Below are 21,205 nucleotides of genomic sequence, written 5' to 3' on the forward strand. Positions count from 1 at the left end.
TGATAATTCTGTTTGATAATCTAGCTGGCCTGGCAGATAAGAGAAGCAGTAGCTGCTGATACAACTGGATTCCGATAAAACTTTTGAGACTGTCCAACTAGAAGGCTTAGTCTACACCGTGTTCCTGAGTTGTGGTCTGCTGGTCACTACTCTCTACCTAGTCCCTTCACAAGAGAGGCAGAATTGTTTTTCTCCTGTGGAGTTCTCAGCTAGGACTTTAAGACGGTAGTCTGAGGAACTAAATACTGACAGTGATCCATCAGTACAAAAGATTGGGAATCATTTGTTAAAGCAATAATTGGCTTAAACCATGATAATTGATTACTGATGACTCAATTAAGACTGCACCTCAGGTGGGGTCCTGCAGAGTTCTCCTTCAGCTTGGATCTCTAACACATTCAAGAATAACTTGGCTGGTGGGATGGAAAGTATGCTTAGAAAACAGTTAAGTCATATCAAATGCTTTTAAAGATGGAATTAAAAGTCAAAATTCTCTTGAAATTAGTGTGCCCGAAGTCAGCAATGTAGAATTCATTACATCAATGTACAGCAGTATGTTGTTATAGGGGGGCATGAAAGTTGCATATGAATACAAAACTGGGGAAAACTGGCAAGGCAGAGGTAATGGAGAAGAATATCTGGGGTCAACGAATGTTGAACCAAACATTAGAACTGAATTTTTTGGGGAGGGAAAGAAGAAGCTGGGATCTGTTGATAGGAATGTGGTTTGTAAGATATAATTGTTCTGAGTAACTTAACCTTTTTGAGGTCTCAGCTGAAGTATTGCCTTGTCCAGGCATACTGCTTTAAGAAATGAACAAATTGGAGGGCCCGAGAGAGGTAACAAGAATGGTCAGTTTTAGAGAGAATACCTGTCCAAAAAGGTTCAAGGTGCTAATGCATACAGTTTGGAAAGAAAAGACAGGGAGTTGAGCTACCTTGGAACAATTTATGAAGGCTCTTTATAAGGAGAATATTCTGGGAGTAGCTGGAAAAGAAACTGGCTTAACATTTAACAGAATGTGTTGCAGTTTAAGTCAGCAATTTCTCAGCTAGAAGCCAGAATTCTAAATAGTGTTCAGACAACATGAATAAAGTTGCAAGCTTAAGAGTAATACAAATTCCTGCTTTTTTCCCTTAGTATCATAAATCGTTCCATTTAATTTTTTTATCCGAATTATCTTGTCTTAGAATTTGATTATTCTTTTAATCATGATCCAAGTTAATAAAATATTAGAGGCTGCTGTTTTTCTTCGGAGATAGAGAATGTAATGATAGTCACCTTGTGTGTTGCTTAGAAGAGTGGTTTAAAGTCAGGTTTACAATATTATTTTAGCTTTACCAGTGGAATGGGATAGATATATAAAGATTTAGTGTGCAGGAAGTGTGGTTGTGGAGAAAGCCAAGTTAGATGTAAGATAGTGGTATGATTTTCATATTAAGGAAGAAATGTGTAACAAATGCAGGATTTCGATAATATTTCAAGGCTGAACTTTATCACTTGTAGCTGGTTCATTGCTTTATCCGGTCTTAGTGAATCTCCCTTAATTTCCTATGATTCACAGTTTGTGTATGCGTTCACAAGTGCCTTTAATCTTCATTTTTCTCCCCCGACAGTTGATTCAGACTTCATAATACCTCTTTGTTTTTTGAGCTTGGAATACTAAATAATGTTGGGAGTGTATCTATGAACAGTTTAGCTGTTGTGAAGCACGATTATTTTTGTTGAAGAACTTTAATTTGCTTGTGTTCATAATTTCTGCTCACTCCTAAATAATTTCTGTTTTTTGCAGTTTTATAAGGATTTCAAATACGTTGAGTTGTAGTACTCAAAACCAATTTTAATTAGCTGAGGAAATGAAAGCCAACAACTTCATAATTCCACTGAATAGTTTTGTTTACCAGGATCTAAAATATCCAGACTTTTGTCCTTACTGCAGAGTTTCTGTTCTCTTAATATCTTCTTGGAATTCAATCTTCAGTCTGAAATTTCTAGGTTTATGTATCCTTTGAGCCTGGTGCTTCGTCTTTGCACTGTAGTTGTCACAGAGTACTGCTATATGTTCTTAATGCTACCTTCACTTAGTGCTTTTTTTACTGATGACATAAGTTCCAGAATGTGTGATTGAAAATAAAGGGAAAAAACCCTGGAAAATAACTAGGAAATAATGTTATGTATGGCTAAATGGTGGTATTACTGTGTTAAGCGTAGGCAGGGGGTTGTCTGCTGATATTGAAGTTAGCCAACTAAACATGAAATACTTGCTCTATTTGTATGCACAACTGAGTAAAGGATACAACTTACAAAAAATGACGTGCTTTTGTCATGTGTCTGTATACACACACATTATATATATAATATATGGCAAATACAATGTTTTCCAGAAATGTTGCCCATGAAACCTAAAGTGAATATGTAACAAGCCTCAGGTTTTTTTCTGAAGGAAATGCTATGGCACAGGTATATAAAGAAGAGTTTCTGTAGATGTGGGTGGCCAGCCAGCAGCGTGCTGTCCAGATCGAGCCCACCAGAACAGCACAAAAGGGTGAAAAAGAATGTTTTCTGCAGGCTCCTTAGCTGTAGGCAGGGAGCAAATGAATAGTGGGCCTAGGATCCTTTCCCGAAGGCCCTGTGCCATTATGGGACTGGACCTACATGTGGCACCCGATCAGTCCCACCGCATGGAAGTTGTGTGCATGTCTGGTCACGCAACCAGAATGTGTGTATTTCCGTGATGTAATGCACATTGTTGGCCTACTGATGAGCATGTCTGGTTGTGTTAGTGGTGAGGGAGGGTGGTTTGTAGTTTCTGTAAGAGCTCATACGACTTAATGAGGAGGAAATTAGGACTACCACTGCCCTAGACTACTGGACGTTAAACTTAAAAACCTATTTTCACCTGAAACCTGTATCCCCCAAAGTATGGGGTCACATAGATATCTAATGTATGAAAATAGTATTTACCTCATTCTTTAACCTCAGGTATTCAGTGTAGCGTTCTAAACCGATAAACACTTGATATTTTAGAGACAGAAATACATCTTGTTAAATTTTAAATTTTGTTTATTTGCTTTTATAGAAATAATCTTTTTCTTTTTTTCCAGTTTAACTTTGTTGGAAGAATCCTTGGGCCCAGAGGACTAACAGCTAAACAGCTTGAGGCAGAAACAGGATGCAAGATAATGGTCCGAGGGAAGGGCTCAATGAGGGACAAAAAGAAGGTAAGCTCTTGAAAGGTAGCATAGTTTCAGATGCCTAGTTTTATTTCCTAACAGAGTGTAAGCTCATGTCTCTTTTATTTGTTGTGTTCTTACTATGTGCTTTTTCATGATCTAGTGGGTTTTACAGACTTAGTAAGTAACACAACCTACTCTAAAGAAGTTAAATGTGCATGCTCCATAATGGTGCAATTGGGAGTCTTAACTAGCAATTATAAAGTATTCTTCAGTAATAACTAACTTTTAATTGCGTCATGTTTCACAAGGTAAAGGTAAAAATTGAAGTTAAATGTATTTTTCTAAGGAAGAGCTGTTAACCTTAAAGGTGTTCTTAATAACTTTCTTGTATTGAAATACCAAAGTAGTGATCTGTGCAAGTAGTGTGGATTGGAAAAAATGTTTAATGTACTTCTGGCAGTGAATTCTGTCCGAGTGAACCAAGAAGCACTGTGTTTCTGGATTTGGTTTGTGTTCAGGTGGAGTTGCAATGTAATTAGGGCTGTTCTTTGCCCTGTCCTGTAATATACATGCTCTGCCCATATAAATAGGGAAACTATACTTTTCAGGATAGAGCCATCCTGAGTGTCAAGTTGCTCTGGTGGTAACTCCTGGAAGTAAGTTCTATTTGCAGGTTTATTTTCTAGCTATTTCCCTCCACCTCTGGTTACTACTGCTGAAGTTGCACCAGCATCTCTACTGCAGTTTTGAAATGTGCACTTAACAGTACTCTTTAACTCTTTGTTCCCATAAGTATTATTTCTTTTGGTTCTTTCTTTAGAAAACACCCACTTTTTGGTATCTGATCAGCTACATAATACATTCTGTTGATACATATGTAGCACATAACAATTAAAATAGAAAGCTAATGTCTACCCAGTTAAAAATCTCATACTTCCCAGAGCTTATGACTGTGTCACTTTCAAACTTCATTTGATGTCTCTTGTTTTCATAATCTGCTGTAATACTGTCACCACCCTTTCCTCTTATTCTACCTATAGCTATTTGGGATGTTTAGATTTCCACCTTCTGAGCAAAGATCTAACCTATGAGAGTTTTTGGTTGTCTAGGTTCTGTAGAAGTAAGAGGGTGATATTGTCTTAAATGCTTGATTTATGAAGGTTTCTTTTTTTTAAAACATTATAGTTTGTCCTGAATTCATAGAATCATTAAGGTTGGAAAAGACCTCTAAGATCATCGAGTCCAACAGTCGACCCAACACCACCATGCCCACTAAACCATGTCCCTAAGCGCCTCATCTACTCGTCTTTTAAATACCTCCAGGGATGGGGACTCAACCGCTTCCCTGGGCAGCCTGTTCCAATGTTTAACCACTCTTTCAGTAAAGAAATTTTTTCCTCATGTCCAATCTAAACCTCCCCTGGCACAACTTGAGGCCATTTCCTCTCGTCCTATCGCTTGTTACTTGGGAGAAGAGACCGACACCCACCTCGCTACAACCTCCTTTCAGGTAGTTGTAGAGAGCGATGAGGTCTCCCCTCAGCCTCCTCTTCTCCAGGCTAAACAACCCCAGTTCCCTCAGCCGCTCCTCAGAAGACTTGTTCTCCAGACCCCTCACCAGCCTCGTTGCCCTTCTCTGGACACGCTCCAGCACCTCGATGTCCTTCTTGTAGTGAGGGGCCCAAAACTGAACACAGTATTCGAGGTGTGGCCTCCCCAGTGCCGAGTACAGGGGCACGATCACTTCCCTACTCCTGCTGGCCACACTATTTCTGATACAGGCCAGGATGCCATTGGCCTTCTTGGCCGCCTGGGCACACTGCCGGCTAATGTTCAGCCCGCTGTCAATTCCTTCTACCTCTTGGCTGGGGGGACATTTAATGTATGAATGGGTCCTACTGTTACGGGGTTTTAAACTGTAGGTGGGTAAATAGGACTTGCAGAGTTGATATTTTTGTACAGGATTTTGAAATACAGATTTCCTATAACTGGGGGGTGGTAGGAGACATTAAAAATTCTGAGTATTAAAATTTCAGCATGCTTCACCCGACATACAAAATTGTGTGGGTGTAGATGCTATATTTTGAAGGAAAGTGTATCATTGCCAATATGCAAACAATCTTAATTACATAGCTTTGTTTGTGACTATTAATAGTAGTCAAACTTTTATATATTCTATTGTATTGTTAAAAAAAAAAAAGATCCTGGGGCAGGAGATTTAGTGAAAATATTGCCTCCCTTTAAGAGTTTGCGAACTTCACCTAGTTTTCATAAGAGAAGACTATTTGATCTACTCACTTTTTGGCTGGTAGATTAATAGGACATTAAGACTTCTGATTACATGTATAACAAAGTAAATCTTCACTATGTGGAATATACTAAAATTTAGCTTGCAACGAATGAATTCTCAGACTATCAATTCCACAGAGAAGTACGGATACATTAAAAAAGTGAGTACTTAAAAGTTCATTCAACTTTTTTCCTATTTAAACATAGTTTTTAAAAGACATTGTATTTTTATCAATAATACAATTGTTATCTTCATTTATGGGCAGAATTTAAGTTTATTGCTGCTCCCTCTTTGTTTTAGGAATGGTAATTCTAGGTCGGGGTAGTTCATCAGGAGTTAGGTTATATAACTTTGAATAAAAATGTTAGTTCTGGTTTATTTATGTTCATAGATATTATAAGCTAAAACATGTAGGCGTCTATTCTTCAGAAAGCTTATAAGTATAGATTGAGGCCCCAAGCTTAATGATGGTCCAGATAATGTCTCACTGTTAGTAGTGAATGTATGTATATTTAAGATCATCATTAACAATGATGCTCTGATACATCCTTAAAAGTTTTGCAGATTGGCTTTGCTGTGTGGAAAAGCACACTTAGTTGTGTTAGCAACAGCTATACTTGCAAACAGCTGCAGTAGTGCAAAAAGAAAGAAAAAAACCTGCATCTGAGGCCATTTTTCTTCTGAAGAGACCCATTCCCCTGTAAATGTTTCATTTGCAGACCCTTTTGTAGAAAGCATTTAGGAGAATAAAGATTACTTCAGATTTCTGGAAATTGCTGTGTGTTCCTTGGCCCACATGTCATAATCCCTTCCCACTCCATCTCTTTCCTGTCTTTCTTGTTCATACTAGCCTGAACAGAAACCGAAGTGGCCCAATGAATTTCACATCAGGTATGGTAGCCATCTTCCAGGGTGTGACTAACAGTGCATTTTTGTTAGAGCTGTACAGCCTTCATTCTTTGAATGCTTTTTATATTAGGTCCCGCTGAAGATATGTCCAGCTACTGAAGACGTTCTGTTTCTATGCTATCAGCAGGGTAGGCACTTAGGCATCACCAGCCAGCGTAGTGCATGTGTATGCACAATGTCCTTCGTTACTCTCAGCTGCCAGCTAGGATAAGCACATTCTCTGCAATGCTGTTGGTCACCACCACGTGTTCTGACCTATCTGTTCAACAATCATGTAGGTCTTGGAGTTTATGAAATGTCTGTTACAGAATCACAGAATGGTGGGGGTTGGAAGGGACCTCTGGAGGTTCTCTTGTCTAACACCTCTCCTCAAGCAGGGTCACCTAGAGCAGGTTGCCTAGGACCGTGTCCAGACGGCTGTTATGTTTAATGTCCACGACCTCCCACCACTGTGCTTCAGAACCTGTCCTCTCCTGTGGAGAGTTAGCTCTCTAGATAGCTTTGGCAGGTTTACTGTCTGGAGAATTGGTATTTTTGGAGTAATTTTCCCCACTCTCCCCACTTTTTTTTTTGTAGCTGTTCAAAGGAGAACAGGCAGTGTGAGTTAACTGGAGTTTCGTCTTTGAGAAAAAGCTTAGAGGAGCTGAGACCTGAGTATGAGTCACCTGTTTTTTTGAAGTCTAGTAAGAAAAGGAAAGCTGTCTTCAATGAGGACAAGTTCTGTATGGCAGATCAGCTAGAACTTCGTACACATTAAAAGCCACAAACTGATCTAGTCAGTGCTTTAATGTCCATTACCTCTTCTAAGTTGTCTGTTGGCTGATATTTTTGGAGCACAGAGTACTTGACCATTGATGATTTCATGAGATAATACTGCAGTTAGTGTTGAATATTAAATAGTTTAGTATATTTGAATGCTATAATAGTATAACATATTTGAATACCAAATAATATAATATTGCTTGTAAACCAGTGTTGAGTATCAAATAATTTTCTTGATAAAACCTATTTTCATGCCATCCATTCCTAATCTTTCTATAGCTCTTTTGCTCTCCTGAGGTGATTGGTATTAGTCAGTAGTCTATCTTTTTCAGACTGGACTTTTTGTTGCTATACCATTGTTGCTGCACTAGGAAGAATTTCATAATCATTGATTATGATGCAGTTTGTGATGCATCCCAATAAGATGTTTCTTCTAAAAATAAAGATTTGGAAGCTGTATTGAAGACATGATGATCACAAACAGACTAAAGTAAGAACGAGTGGCGTTTATCAGTTTGGGGAGTAAGCACACTTCTTGCTGTTGGCTCTTGCCTCTATTCCTGATGAATTATACTTAGAGATGAACTCCTTAGTCTTGCAGTGCAAGATGACCAGCTTCCTTGGCAGTCAGTGTCTTTTAATGGTAGCCACTTCTTCTTTTTATTTTCACAAGGGGCTTCTCTCTTTGCAGGTTCTACTTCAAAATGCTAATGCACTTAAAAGTGTAAAAGACAGAAGTAATAGTATTCTCTCATGGAAGGTTAGGTTACACTAATTGTTTTTAAAACCCTTTCCTTTCATATAGGGTCAAGGTTATTTAGAAAAGTGAGTATTCAAGATTTTTCCAGTTTTTGACTGAATTGCTTTGAAATTTGGAGGAGATAAGAAATGCAGGTTAATTTGTATGTATATTTTGTAAGTATATTTCAGATCTGCAAACCTGATTGCCCAGTGCTAGTTATAAAAGAAACCTTATTGGATGTGGGAAGGAATTAATTACTAAACCAGTGTCAATCTGTAATGTGACAGCTACATGGTACTAAATACCATCTCCTAGAGTAAACTGTCCATCTACTTTTCTCTTCCTACCTTGCTAGTGGTTGCAGAATCCAAGAGAAAATACAAAGACTGACGTGCTGGAAAATAAACCATCTGGATTTGCTCTGTAGAAAATTTTACTCTCCTGTGTGAACCAATGAACAGAAGTAATGAATTAGAAATCTTTGTCACATGGCCACATCACTTGAACTAGCATCAAATCTTGAAACTTGCTGACAGATTTCCCCCCAGAAAGCAAAGGAAATCCTCAAATCGTTTGTGTCTGAGGCTCAGCTGGTAATCAGGACATCTCTCTAGGCAGCTTTAGACAAATTTAAAATCAAAACCTTAATTACTGAGAATATTGTGATTAGAGCCTGGAGGTACTTGAAGGAGATTATTGGGAAGGGGAGTGGGGTTGCAGGCATTCATCAGAAGCTAATGAATGTGTAACTTTATTAAGAGCAAGGCATTTTTTGCTTAGTCTGAATGCACCTCTCATTAGGCAGTGAGGTAAACTAGCAATTTTCACACCAACCAAAGAATACTGCTTAATAAAAGGGAAGACTGTCCAATGATGGATAAACAAAACACTATTTTTGTCATCTCCCTTGTCTTACATGAATTCCATAAAACAGACATTGACACACCCATAGGGAGTCAGCTCTGTGCTCTTGAACACGTTGACTGCCATTGCCTCACTTAGAGGGGTATGCAGCCTTACGGCATCAGGCTGCTGGCTTGTGGCAGTCTTGATGAACTATGTTGTTTTTTCCCATTTCTTCCTACATTTAGTCAAGAATCTCCTCTAGAACAGTGTGTGAGGAGAGGGCATAATTCGTTTTTACTTCATGAGGAAGCATCTCATTATGATACACAGAATTTTTTTCTTACAAGTGGTTATTTCAAAGAGAAAGGCAGGCAGCTATGCAATTCTAAATTTGAAGAACTCAATGCCTTCATCTACTGCAGCAGCTTCAAATCTGTTGCACTTTGCTCCATAGTAGATTGTTTGAACTGATTTGTGGTTCGTGACCTAGAGCTTACTTGTTCCTACATCACTGTTCACCTTGCAAGCAGAAATTACGTAAGGTTTCATGAAAGACAAGCTTTCGATTAGTACCAGTCTTGACCTTTGGCTGGTGCAGAGTTGCCATGGTAAATAGATAATTCCACTTCTTTGGACTCTTCAGTGTTTTTTTTTTATAGTGAGGCTAAAAAGGAATTAAAAAATTGTCCTTGCTACCTATGCAAAGCTTGAGGAAAAGATTAGAGTGGAAAAATTTAACTGTCTTGTGATCAGGTTATTTTACTACATTTACATGCTGTATAGAATTGAAGTATTATATATTTGTAATATTCTAATATCTTTTAGTCTCTGAAATACCACCAGATACACTTTGATTTCCAGTGGAAAGTCTTAACAAATGTTCTGTTTAGCTTATAAAGTGAAGTTACTGACATTAAATAATATGTACTTTGTAGTGCGTCTTGTTAAACAAGCCCTATTATTGCTACCCTAATTATAGGATGCTCAACTTTTACATTCTGTGAAAAGTACTATGTATGAACAAATAATAAAGCTATGGTGCTGACACATATGTTGACACAGAATATATTTAGCATATGGTAGCAAATGGTAAAGTTGTTCTGTGTTTCAGAATGAAAGGTTGACCAGCCATCATTATTCTTGTCTTCTGTGAATAAATTGCATGGCTCAGGCCTGTTGCCTCTAAAATCTGCCTCTACACAAAAGCATGCTGCTGCTGTTTGACAGTTCCATATATCTGTGTTGAGAAATCATGACCACGGTTTGGAATGGCAATTTAAAAAAATTCTGTAAGTAGTTGCAAAGGTGGGTTTTTGAGTCTTTGTCAGCACCGTTAAGGAATAACAGAAAAAAAACCCCACCCAGCCTTAAGTGACTAGGGACATTGGCATGTGAAAGTGAAAAGCAAGTCCGTATACATAATACGTGACTAGAATGACTGTCCTTTTATTAAAAAAAAAAAAAAATCCTTTCTGACAATGCTAGTGGGGTTTCTGAAGATCAGATGCTCACTTTTACATTTAGAACTATAACTATCAGAATCCCTTGTCAATATCCATGATTAAGGGTACTATTTGTTAAAATTAATTGACTTCTACTTACCGGCAACTCGCTGGCTGAGGCAGTGTAGAGTGGCAGTTCAGCATGTTGGATATCATGGATCGTGCTTTGTTAACTTTTGTTGCACATGAAAGCTGCAACTTGCCTATATAACAGGCTGCCAAACTGATGGTTACATTCACTTGTAATTGCTGTCAACTTCTGCGACTATACATTAAAAGTCATTGTATGAGCAGACTGCTCAGCTAAGATTGAGATATTACCTATACAGCATGTTCCTGAATCTACTGCATGCAGGTTATAAACTTTTAATAGAAAATTACTTAAGGCACTCAAAATGCAGTATTTAAGATATTACTCTGGGAACAATTAACTTCAGCGTCTAGCATCTTCTACAGTGACATTTCCTCTAAACACACTTTCTCATAAGTATGCATGTCTGCATTAAGTTTGATTTCTCAAACTGATCCATCAAACTTGGGATGCTTTCTTCATACTTGATTTTTGACCACTGTAGTAATTGGCCTTTTATTCTTAAACTAACTTTAAACAAAAAAGTCGTATTCATATAAAGGTACTACTGAACTTACATATTCAACATATTACAACTGCCATTTTAATACGCAGTGAAGAATGTACCATATTAAACTGTATAAGAATTTGTATGTAGCTGTGTGGTGAAGAAAAATCTTCTAACTTAGAATCCATCCAAGCCTGTTTAAGAATATACTTGGTGATTGACACCACTTTGCCTTCCTAGAGGTCCATTGTGAAACGTAAGATGTAACGAAAATAATTTTGGTTGCTTGTAAGCTAGTATCTTTTTTCACTAGTGAGTACTTCAGAAAATAGACTTTTCTATTCAATTTTTAAACCTTTATTGCATTTGTAACCACTTATTTTGAATTCAGGAGAAGTTGTAAAGCTGGATTTTAGTATTATTATTTTTTTATTAAAGAATTGCTGAAGCATGGCCTTTTTCCATTTTCACCCACAAAACAGCAGTCTCTTCAGTTATCTCCCTGGTAGTCTGGGAGCAGTGACCCTCTGAAGAGATAGGAGTTTACACTATAAGCTAATAGTATAAAAAAGGAAAAAAAAAAGTCATTACTGAAAAAAAATAAAATTCCTCTTAGCAAGTTACTGATTTAAGTACATAATTAAATGCTAAAGGCTGACTAGTAGAAACTATACTTCAGGAAATTCAAAAGGCAGCAATGTTGAAGGTAACAGACATTATTTCTTGAATTACCCTTGGCTGAAGGCTGACTCCTGAGCCTGTTTATGGGGGTTTTGTAGTCCAGAGTCTCTAGAGTATCATCTTTGAAATCTTACCTGCATACGTCTTTTCTTTAAGTAAAAAATGATCAGTTCACATTGACAGTAATGAAGAATACAGTCTAGGTACAATTATCTTAGTTAAGTATGGAATGTGAATTTTACAAGAAGACAATGTTTTCCTTAAGTTTTTATATAAGATTTGACAAACACTTCTTATTTGAAGTAATTTATTGCAAAAGTCTTTTCACTTAAGTCTGAGGAACGCTCTTACTTTCAAGAGCAGAATGATTTTATTTTGAAGGACAGAAAAATGTAGGTGCCTGAGGGCCTTGAGAATTATTGCAAAGCAATATTAGTCTTTCAGAAAGTATTACTGATACGTATCTGATGCAATGCATCTTTTAGATAGGTTTATTTCATACATACCTTTGGTTTTTATTGGCTGCATACTGAATATATCCAGTATATACTGGATCTATTTCTGCATGTGGTCGATACAAAGTTGCAGCTTTGAGCAGATTTTAACACTATTAAGACACGTTTTTCTATGTAATATGAAAAGTAGCTGAAGCCTTTGAGTATGATTAACTTTGATATCAAAACTTGATCATATGTCATTTTGTTCTGAGAGCAGTTAAATTGGTAAAGAGTTAACTGGTTATTGAGCTAATTAAGTGTGGAAATAACTGACTTAATGGCATTAAAGTATTTTGCTAAAGACACTGGAAGCTGTAGACTGGAGGAGTGTAATCAAAGCCACGCTAGTAGAAACCAACATGTATTATACTTTACTTTCCTTTTATTTGTTTTTCTGTCAGTTCCCTGTGAGCAAAAAACCTTATGATCAAGAGGCAAGAGAATCTAAATTATCTTGAAATTGGAGAAAAGTAGCACAAAGTGTACTGGAAAAAATATATATCAAGGGAATCTTGAATCATTGCCTGAACATGTGTATAAACAAGTCTCTATTTTATAAATTAAAATTCTACGTCTATTGAATGGTAATTGACTCATCTTAATCTGCACTGTGGTAGAAATTGTCTTTCTGCAAAATTACTCCTAAGCTTTTGTTGTTAGGTGGGAAGCACAGAGAGTGTTACTTGTTATAAAAAATTGACTAGGCTACAGCTCACAGCTGTTTGTATCTGGCATTTGAATAGAAGTTTTGAAAGGCTTGGGGGACAATTCATACTGAATTGTTTTGAGGTATTGACAAAATTGTCTGCAAACGTCTATCTACATTTTACTTTGTCTAGCGAAGTAGTGAAAGAAGTGAATGGTTTAAGTAATGAAAATCTACTGTAACCTGAAAGTTTTTCCATGCTTATTCAGCAGAAAAAGATGAGACACAAGTTACTGAACTAGGCGAGACTTTGTTTTAGCAGAGTATGGGCATTCTTGTGTACAGTCATATGATTTCTTAAAACTTTAATCTTCTCTTGCCAGGGTAATAGTGTTGAGTGTTATCTAATAATACTAGAACGAGGGAGTTGATTCTTGTGAGATTCCACAAATGATAGATTCAGTGATACTTCCCTATCTCCATGATGCGCTGTGAAGGACAACTAGTGGTTTTGCAGACTTTACCACCGTTCTCATTTATCAGCACCACTAAACTCTTTCTGGATTCTAGATTTTTCTAGGCTATAACCTTAACCTATTGGGCTGCCCTTCAGTGGATTATTTCATGTTTGGTATATGGCTGTTTTTTTTTAACTTTCTTAAGAATTAATGTTGTGGTATTATAAGCTTGCTTACCAGAAACAATTTGTGTTCAGGGTTGTGTTTTGAGTGTGTTTGAGTATCATGAAAATGTTCTTGGATTTTTGTGTGGAAAAGACCGTTCTTAGTTTGCAGCTCACGGGAATTTCCCTGTCCTGCGTGAAGATTTGAGTCTACTTAAATGGAGGAAGAACCTGTTGATTCAGGGAGGAAAGCAGAGTGCTTGTGTTTCCCGAGTAGGTATCAGTTCTCAGCAGCTCTTGCTTCTCCATATTTTTTGGAGGGGCTGCTGGCAGGCGGAATACAGCTTGCTGTTTACCATCCTGTATATGGCTCCTTAGGGTCAGATTTAGCAATTTTATTGAGACTGATAGGAAGGCTCTTTTGCATGGAGCAAAAGAGTAAGCACAAAATAAGATACCACTGTTGCTAAAACTAAATACTTAAATTACTAATTGAACATTTAGAAGATAGAGATATTTGACTTTCTGCTACTTTATTGTTTTCCAGATAGAGACAAGTAATCTGTAGTGTTTCATTGCGGCAAGATACTGGATTCCTTTTCAACTTGGAACAGTCAACTGTATGATAACAATCGCAAATTGCAATTCCTAGAATGTCTGAGTGGTTTGCCATTTAAACTTGGTTTTAGATGGTGACAGTTTTCCACTTTTCTCAGATCTGCTGGCTTTGTGTTAGCCTTTGTCTTGCCTAGGCTTGGATTAAAACAGATGTTATTAATCACAAGTTACCCTTTTGCTAGGAACAGCCTACAGTACAGTATATTAAGGTTATGAATGAAATTCATGTGGCTGTGTAGATGTTAATGGGTATGCAGTGGGACAGTATCCTTACTTTACAGTTTATCCAGCTACAGTTGCAAGATTTTATTGTTGGTCTTTACACTTTTCAGAGGGATTTACTGACAGACAGTTGCACATTTTTATTAGCCTTTTCTGATAATAATTAGCCTCTGTCTGCTAATTACTCACATTTTTTGCATCTTTTTGGGCAGTAAATGGGAAATGTTTTGGTGAATGTAGGACTCACTGAAGTGCATGCATACTGTGAATATATCTTAAAAAAATGTGTTTAAAACTCATAACTCAGTTTAAAGTGTGTGTTGAGTACTTGCATGAAAGGATGAAAACTTACTCAAATGTTTGTTAAGGCCAGGTACACAGATCTGTTTTTCTGTTAAAGAAAACTTGTTACTCTTACAGTAGTAGAACACTTAACTTAGCAGTGGCCAGTACTGAACTTGCTTGGAGACTGTTTAACTTAATAGAATCTGACATTCTGTGTAAAGTATCTGATCTGATTGTTAAGTGCCACAAACTCGCTATGGAACACACACAACACACAGTATTCATGCTTGCTTGACGAATTTGTTAATGTAAGTAAATCTTGAATGTTATTTGGATCATAAATCAATTCAGTACTATATTCCTACAAGACAGCCAAAATCTTGTCCTCTAACCTTAATAGCCTGAAATGAAGAAAGCATCAGGCTGGTTTTGGGTGTTGAAAGTAAAATCTGTAAAACAGTGACTTCATTCAGGCAGTAGCTGGTATGTGCCTGACAGAATGGAGTAACTGGCAACTGAAGTAACAGGAAGACTCTGGCTGTAAGAAAACAATGGCTATATCAAATTCTTGGTTGGTTTTATTAGAAGATGTTACAGAATTATGTAGAAAACTTGATGAGGATGGATGGAATCAGTACAGGGAGGAGGTGTCTAGTTGGTACAAAAATGTCATGAATTTGCCACAGAGTTACTGGGAAGCACCAGGATGTTTTCGTGTGTGAAGAACTGATCTTTCTGGGGAATGAACATATGCACAGTAGTGTAGAGAGCAATCCAAAATAATTTACGGAGCAGTTATATTTTCACAGCAAGAGCTATGGGAGATTTTTTTCTTCTTGAGTCTTTGTAGGATCATGAATCCCTCTCCCTCTCCCTCTCCCCCCAGGTAAACTTTTTTTTTTGTCTTCTTTAATGAACTTCTCCCTTGTTTCATAAGTTACATTCATCTTCCTTGCTTTGACATAGGGTTCCTCTTGGTTCTCTAGGGAGATCTCTGACTGTCTTTTTCCAGCTTGGTCCTTGCTGACCTCCTTCTGAGTGTTCATGTGCTTTATAAATCATTATAATAAAAGGAGGGTTAATTTCCATGGTGCTTCCTTTATCCTCTGAAAATACAGTGAGATGCCATGAAAGTGCACTAAACTGAGTTTTGGTTTCTGGCAACACTTCACATATTTGCATGAAGGTAGCGAATTATATAAACACTGGAGTTACTATTTAATGGAGTTGCAATTGGGGGACTTGAGTAATTCAAGCAAGGAAGATAACATCAGGCATAAGAAAATCAATGACAGACTTCTCATGCTACTAACTAATTAACCGTTGAAATCATTTAACATGCAGAAGACGATCTGAAAGGGAAGAAAAAAAATCCAGTGGCAAAAATACCATTAAAAAAATATTTCTTAAGAGTCAGGGCGATTGCTGAATTTGCACTATTTACTTGCCTTGAAGTTACGGGAACATGAACTCTGAATGTAGTAGCTTTTGAAGAGATTGTGGAGAGTGCGAAGAGGTGTGGAGAGTAGATACTGATGTTGCCCTCAGACTTGGCTAGATGTTTCTGTAGGTAATTTGTAGATGTGACATGAGGAATGAGTAAAAATTAAAGGTTAAGATTAATTGGTATCTCAACTAGAATTCTTGAAATCCCTTTTGATTCCTGACAGAAGTGAAATAGGCAGTGTAATTATGAACCAAACTGTCCTGGCTTTTATGCATAATTTTGCAAGTATGCTAGTGGTGTTTTTCCATGCACAAATGGAAGGAATTTTCCTTCAAAAGCAAAGAACAGCCTGTTAATTGAATGCCTTGATCTGGCATATGGCCAGTGAGTGCATATAACCTAAATGTTTGTATATAATACTTATTATGTAAATTACGATAATACATTTTTCTGTGGTTAGTAAGTCTGGTGCAGGTGTTACTTTTTTCCCAATCTTTCCCTACTATTCTGACCATGTGTTGTGGCAAAAGGTTGGTATGACTGTTTCCAGTGAGGATAACATTTCATGGAGGCAAAAAGGAATTGGATGGTCTGGTGTGGGGTTATTTAATTATTTGAAGGTTTTTTTGAAATTACTTTCTTTGAGTGTTGGTATTGTGGTGGTTTTCTTTGTTGGATTTTTTTTTTTTAAAACACTGTTGATAGCAATTTATCTTAAGAAAACTTCTTCCAGCTCCATAGCCAGCAAAATCAGACCCCAGTGTTATGAATGAAAAGCTGAAAACTGGTCTTTCTTTTTTCCCATCCTCTCTTGATATAGTCTGAGTGTTGTACATGTATTGTCTCTGCAGTCTGGAGCTCTGGGAACAGTTCCCAAAATCCTGTCCAAAGCATGGACATGGTCTCCTAGTTCTCAGTATTTTTACTCTTCCGACTTGCATGTTTCTCCTTGTCAAAATGCCAGTTCCTTTTCTATCCATAGGATTGTTAAAGTCTGGATGACAGATCCTGACGTTTGGGTGTAGATAAACTTTTTTCTTTTTTTTCTTAGTAAGTGTGATCATACACCTTAATTTATTGGTCCTTAGTGTTTCTGCTGTGGTGGTACTTGGAAGTGTAAGGAAGGAAGTGCTGACAGCACCTGGTCCATTCTGTGGGAAAGCTGCTGTTCACTTTAGCAATTGCATGTTTGTCTTGAATAAGGAAGAAGCAGTTTTTTGAAAGATGGGACCCCTAGCATATTAATACCAGCTCTGCCACTGCTTGTGTACACTTTGGAGTATTTTTATAAATGGTTATCTGGAATGTTTAGTCCTGCAGCCGTACGGAAACAATTAATGCTTCCCTGGCAATCAGATGTTGCTAAAGGATTGGAATGCCAAACCACATTTAGCCGACTGAATCCACCTGAAGTACCTGACTGATTTAATTGATCCACTTGATGAAATTATTTGGGAGCCACTTAAGATGCAGTACTATTATTTCAAATGCCCGACATATTTACAACCATATGTATTCAAGGGAGTTTAATGTTTAGGTTGCTGGGGGTCTTGGGGGGTATTTTGTTTTAACTAGCTTGCTGAACTGACAAAACATACTGTAATACATAATTTGAAGACCTAAAAGCTAGTAGTTGACAAAGAAATTTAATATTTAGAATGAATTTTTATAGGGACAAGTATAGGTTGTTTTGTGTTGATAATATATGTTGTAATCACTCTCCATCTGGTGAGTAAGTGAGCTGTTCAAATGACCAAGCAGTCTTTGAGGTGCCTTTGAAACAATCATTTATGTTTCAAGTTGACAACACTGGAATTGAATGTTCACTTAAATTTTGACTGACAAAAAGACCTAGAACTTAACTCTGTTAACTTACACTGACTCATAACAGCATTAATCGGAAAAGGTCTTAAGATAAGCTGTGTTACAAGCCAAAATAAGTGATAAATTTTATAGTTATTAATGCAGTTTGAAATATTGAAGCTAATCTGGAAATTAGTCAGTATGTGGTAAGGAGACAAGGGTATTGCAAATGCCAAAATTGTTTTTTGCAGCCTGACTAGTGGAATTTTTCAGTATCCAGCCTTTTAAAGGGTAAGTTCAATTTAGCTTGAAATGCACCTTTTTTGGAATAGTTAATTTGGTAGTAGAATTAACCTTCCCTTTAAAAAAAAACCCCACTTTTCCATTTCTAAGAAAAACCAGAAATTTTAAATTTGCCATGTCTGCTATATACACCTGAAGAAACAACTGTTTTGAAAAAAACCCCACATTTCCTATTGATTATCTATTTCAGTTCTCTTAAGGAAGTCTGATTTTATTTGGTTACTGCAGGCTTCAGACCTATTATTTGCAATCTAATTGAATAAGTGTTTCATGACTTATAGTAGAAGAATCTACCAGGCAGAATAAAGTATAACGGTTTAAAATTAATCATATTTGGCCTATTACTTGTGTTCGTATTAAACCCACTTTCAGTTGGCTGTTTTTGCAAGTTGGAGTATTAAGTATAGTAAATTTGACTAGATAATAGCACCAATCTTGCCAGATGCAGAAACTGGCAACAATCTGGTGTTTTGAGTATGCTTTTTGGATCCTGGCCTTTCACAGTAGTAGATAAAGGATTTTTCCAGCATCTTCCTTGGAGACCCACATAACAGATGGGGGAGTGTTTGCAGGGGCACCACTAGGAGGGAATATTCGGGTTCCCCTGTCAGCAGTATCAATCTTTACATCAGGCTGTAGTGTGTGGGAGTTCAAATACGCAGGTTACATTTGCTGCTCAAACAGTTGTTCATAGTGACCCTTAGGGAAGAAGCAACAGAAGGGTTATAAACGTTGCATGGGCAACAACAGCAAGCTGACAGGCAATGAGGTTTGCCTGACTGGCTGGTTAAATAAGGCTCCTTTATTGCAAGAGGAGGGAAAAATAAAATCAAGTTGAACGTTTAAAGGAAAAAAAAATGAAGCAAATTTGAAGACCCTCAAAATGTCAAACAATTTGTCACACACATTCATATGTTAGCTCATAAATGCCAGTCCTTGTAAAAAGCTTTTCCAGCTTTTCCTTCGATCTGAGTTTCCAGAACATTTTGGGGCCTACAGCTGGGCTTCAGAGTTAAACTGATTTTTTTTTCAGGTTTTTAAACAGACCTCTCAATCAGGTATCTCTTGTAACTTTTGCTGCTCTCCTGACCTTGAAAAAGGATCTATGCTCCTGCAAGAGAGATCTTGAAGGGTGGTTGGCAATCATGGAATCAACTAGGAAAGCATTTTATTTACTTCAGTTACCTGGCTTGAAAGCTAAGCCTTAGGAAAGAACTGTGTCAGCTTCCTTTGTTAGTGTACATTTCCTCACTGCTGAGTCACTGAAAACACAGGCTTGCTTTTAGGGATCTTTTTTCCCCTCCTGTTAGCTTGGAGGTGATTTTGTGAACATTTAGAGAAACAACCAACCAACCCTTGGCCCCATCCCATTTTGTTCTTGCTTCTTTAGAGTTTTGCAAGAGCAAGCTTTCAAACTGTCAATGGCAGACCATAGTTGTGGGTAACAATATTTTATAGACTAGTCCATCTAATATTGCAGTAATTCTGCTTTTCTGGGCTCTTCAGAGCTGCCACCAAACATCCTCTCTCACTATTTTATCCTGTGATCAGTGTATCTCTGAAACTGCGGGCTGCTTCTAGAAGCCCCATGAAATGTGTCACAGAGAACCAAGCTCACGTATGTGATCTAGGTGCGTGAAATTGTAAGTCTGCACTTCTAATAGAACATACCTGTGGGTCCTCAAAGTGATCCACCAGTAAAAGAAAACTGCTGGGGGGCCCAAAAAAAAAGGGGGGGGGGGGTGTCAAATGGCTATATCAATTATACTAACCACGTGCTTTCATAGTTACTTTCTTTATATGAATGTATAATGTATACTATATCTTGCCAAAATTATACTAACCACGTGCTTTCATAGTTACTTTCTTTATATGAATGTATTTTCAACATATAATGAAAAAATTACTGATACTCAATAATTCTGCATTTTTAGCTGTGGAATGTATTACCAACACCGTATCATTAAATATACTAACTAATGAGTTTTTGTTAATTTGAAGATGCAGTAAGCTTAGGTATTGATAATAACAGTAGTGGGAAAAGTGCCCAAAGAATATGGTATTTAGTTCCAACTTAGTTAACCACTATCGTGTATATATTAAATTAATTGTAAGATCGTTTTCATTCCCTGATGAGCTGTGTTCTGGGTAATGTGCACTCCCATATTTGCTTCTAAAACCCTGATAAATGCAATCTGTTGGAATGTTTTTAAGACAATAGCTATTTAATGAATAGCTTGTGTGTACAGGAGAAAAGAATAAGCTTGATTACTTACAATCTGACATTTGAAAAAGCATTTTTTAGATCTCTTGTATTTGCATATCTAATTGCTATGTAATCAAAACTAAGTGAACTGTAGCTACTTGAAACCAAAAAATGAAAGGCAATCATCTTTACAGGGGGAAATATCCCACTCATATGCAAGCCTGTCTGAATATTAGAATTATATTCTTCTTGTGTTTAATTATAGGTGTCTGACTGAGCAGTAAATTTATGCCTGTGTATTAAAGGAGTGAATGTGACCCTGAAACATCAGCTTTCCTTTGTTGAAGCAAAGCATTGGCATTGAGAGAACTTAAGTGTTGTGTATTTTGGTGATAAGGGATTGTGCCAGAATAGCTGTTAATTACCTGCTTTGTTTGATATGGAAAGTAGTGGTTCCGCGCTTTTCTTCCCACCAGTGACAGTACTCAATTAAAACTTGTATTAAACAGTGATAATGCCCTCGTTTATCTGGTGAGGAAGACGTGAGGTGAAGAAAATTAACAGGATTTTTTCAGCTGTTTGGAGGCAGCTTTGGTTTTTTTCATGAACCTAGTGACAGTAAAAAACGAGTTTTGTCTTTTTGGTGTGGTGGTGTGTGGTAGGTTTTGGTGGTGGGGTTTTTTTGTTTGTTTGTTTTTAAATTCGTTATGACTCTTAAATCTTGCGCTTTACTAATAGTGGCTACAGTAGCAGTAAAAAAAGAATCCTTAACTGTAATGTGGAAGTTATAACTTTGGAAGATGCTTGCCCTATCCTGTTCCATGTCATTCCTCTGTGTGAAGCATCTGTTGCCATGGGTCCTTATTTCACTGCTTTTTGAAATTTTACTGCATTGCCTACATGTTAGAAAAAGAGGGGTTTTTAAAATTAAATTTATTGCCTGAGCTTTTCTATTCAAAGTATTTAAAGCATGTTTTCTAACGTTGTTGGTTTTCTCAGCTTCTGTTGATATTTATGATTTTATAAAGAATTGTCCTCAGATCTGATTTTGCAAGATTTTGTAATCAGC

At 37.1% G+C, this 21,205-nt stretch overlaps 1 protein-coding gene across 1 annotated transcript in view; it reads left to right on the top strand.

The window, feature by feature from the left end:
• The first annotated feature begins 572 nt into the window (after positions 1-572).
• The window catches only part of QKI (QKI, KH domain containing RNA binding), a 104,678-nt gene continuing 84,045 nt past the window's right edge, over positions 573-21,205 (top strand). The window contains exons 1-2 of the mRNA XM_009278459.1: positions 573-725; positions 3,106-3,222. Of these exons, the coding sequence (XP_009276734.1) occupies positions 573-725; positions 3,106-3,222 (270 nt within the window). The remainder of the gene's footprint in view (positions 726-3,105; positions 3,223-21,205) is intronic.

Source organism: Aptenodytes forsteri, unplaced genomic scaffold, assembly GCF_000699145.1.
Source record: "Aptenodytes forsteri isolate BGI_AS27 unplaced genomic scaffold, ASM69914v1 Scaffold210, whole genome shotgun sequence".
In the NCBI taxonomy this organism is placed as follows: domain Eukaryota; kingdom Metazoa; phylum Chordata; class Aves; order Sphenisciformes; family Spheniscidae; genus Aptenodytes; species Aptenodytes forsteri.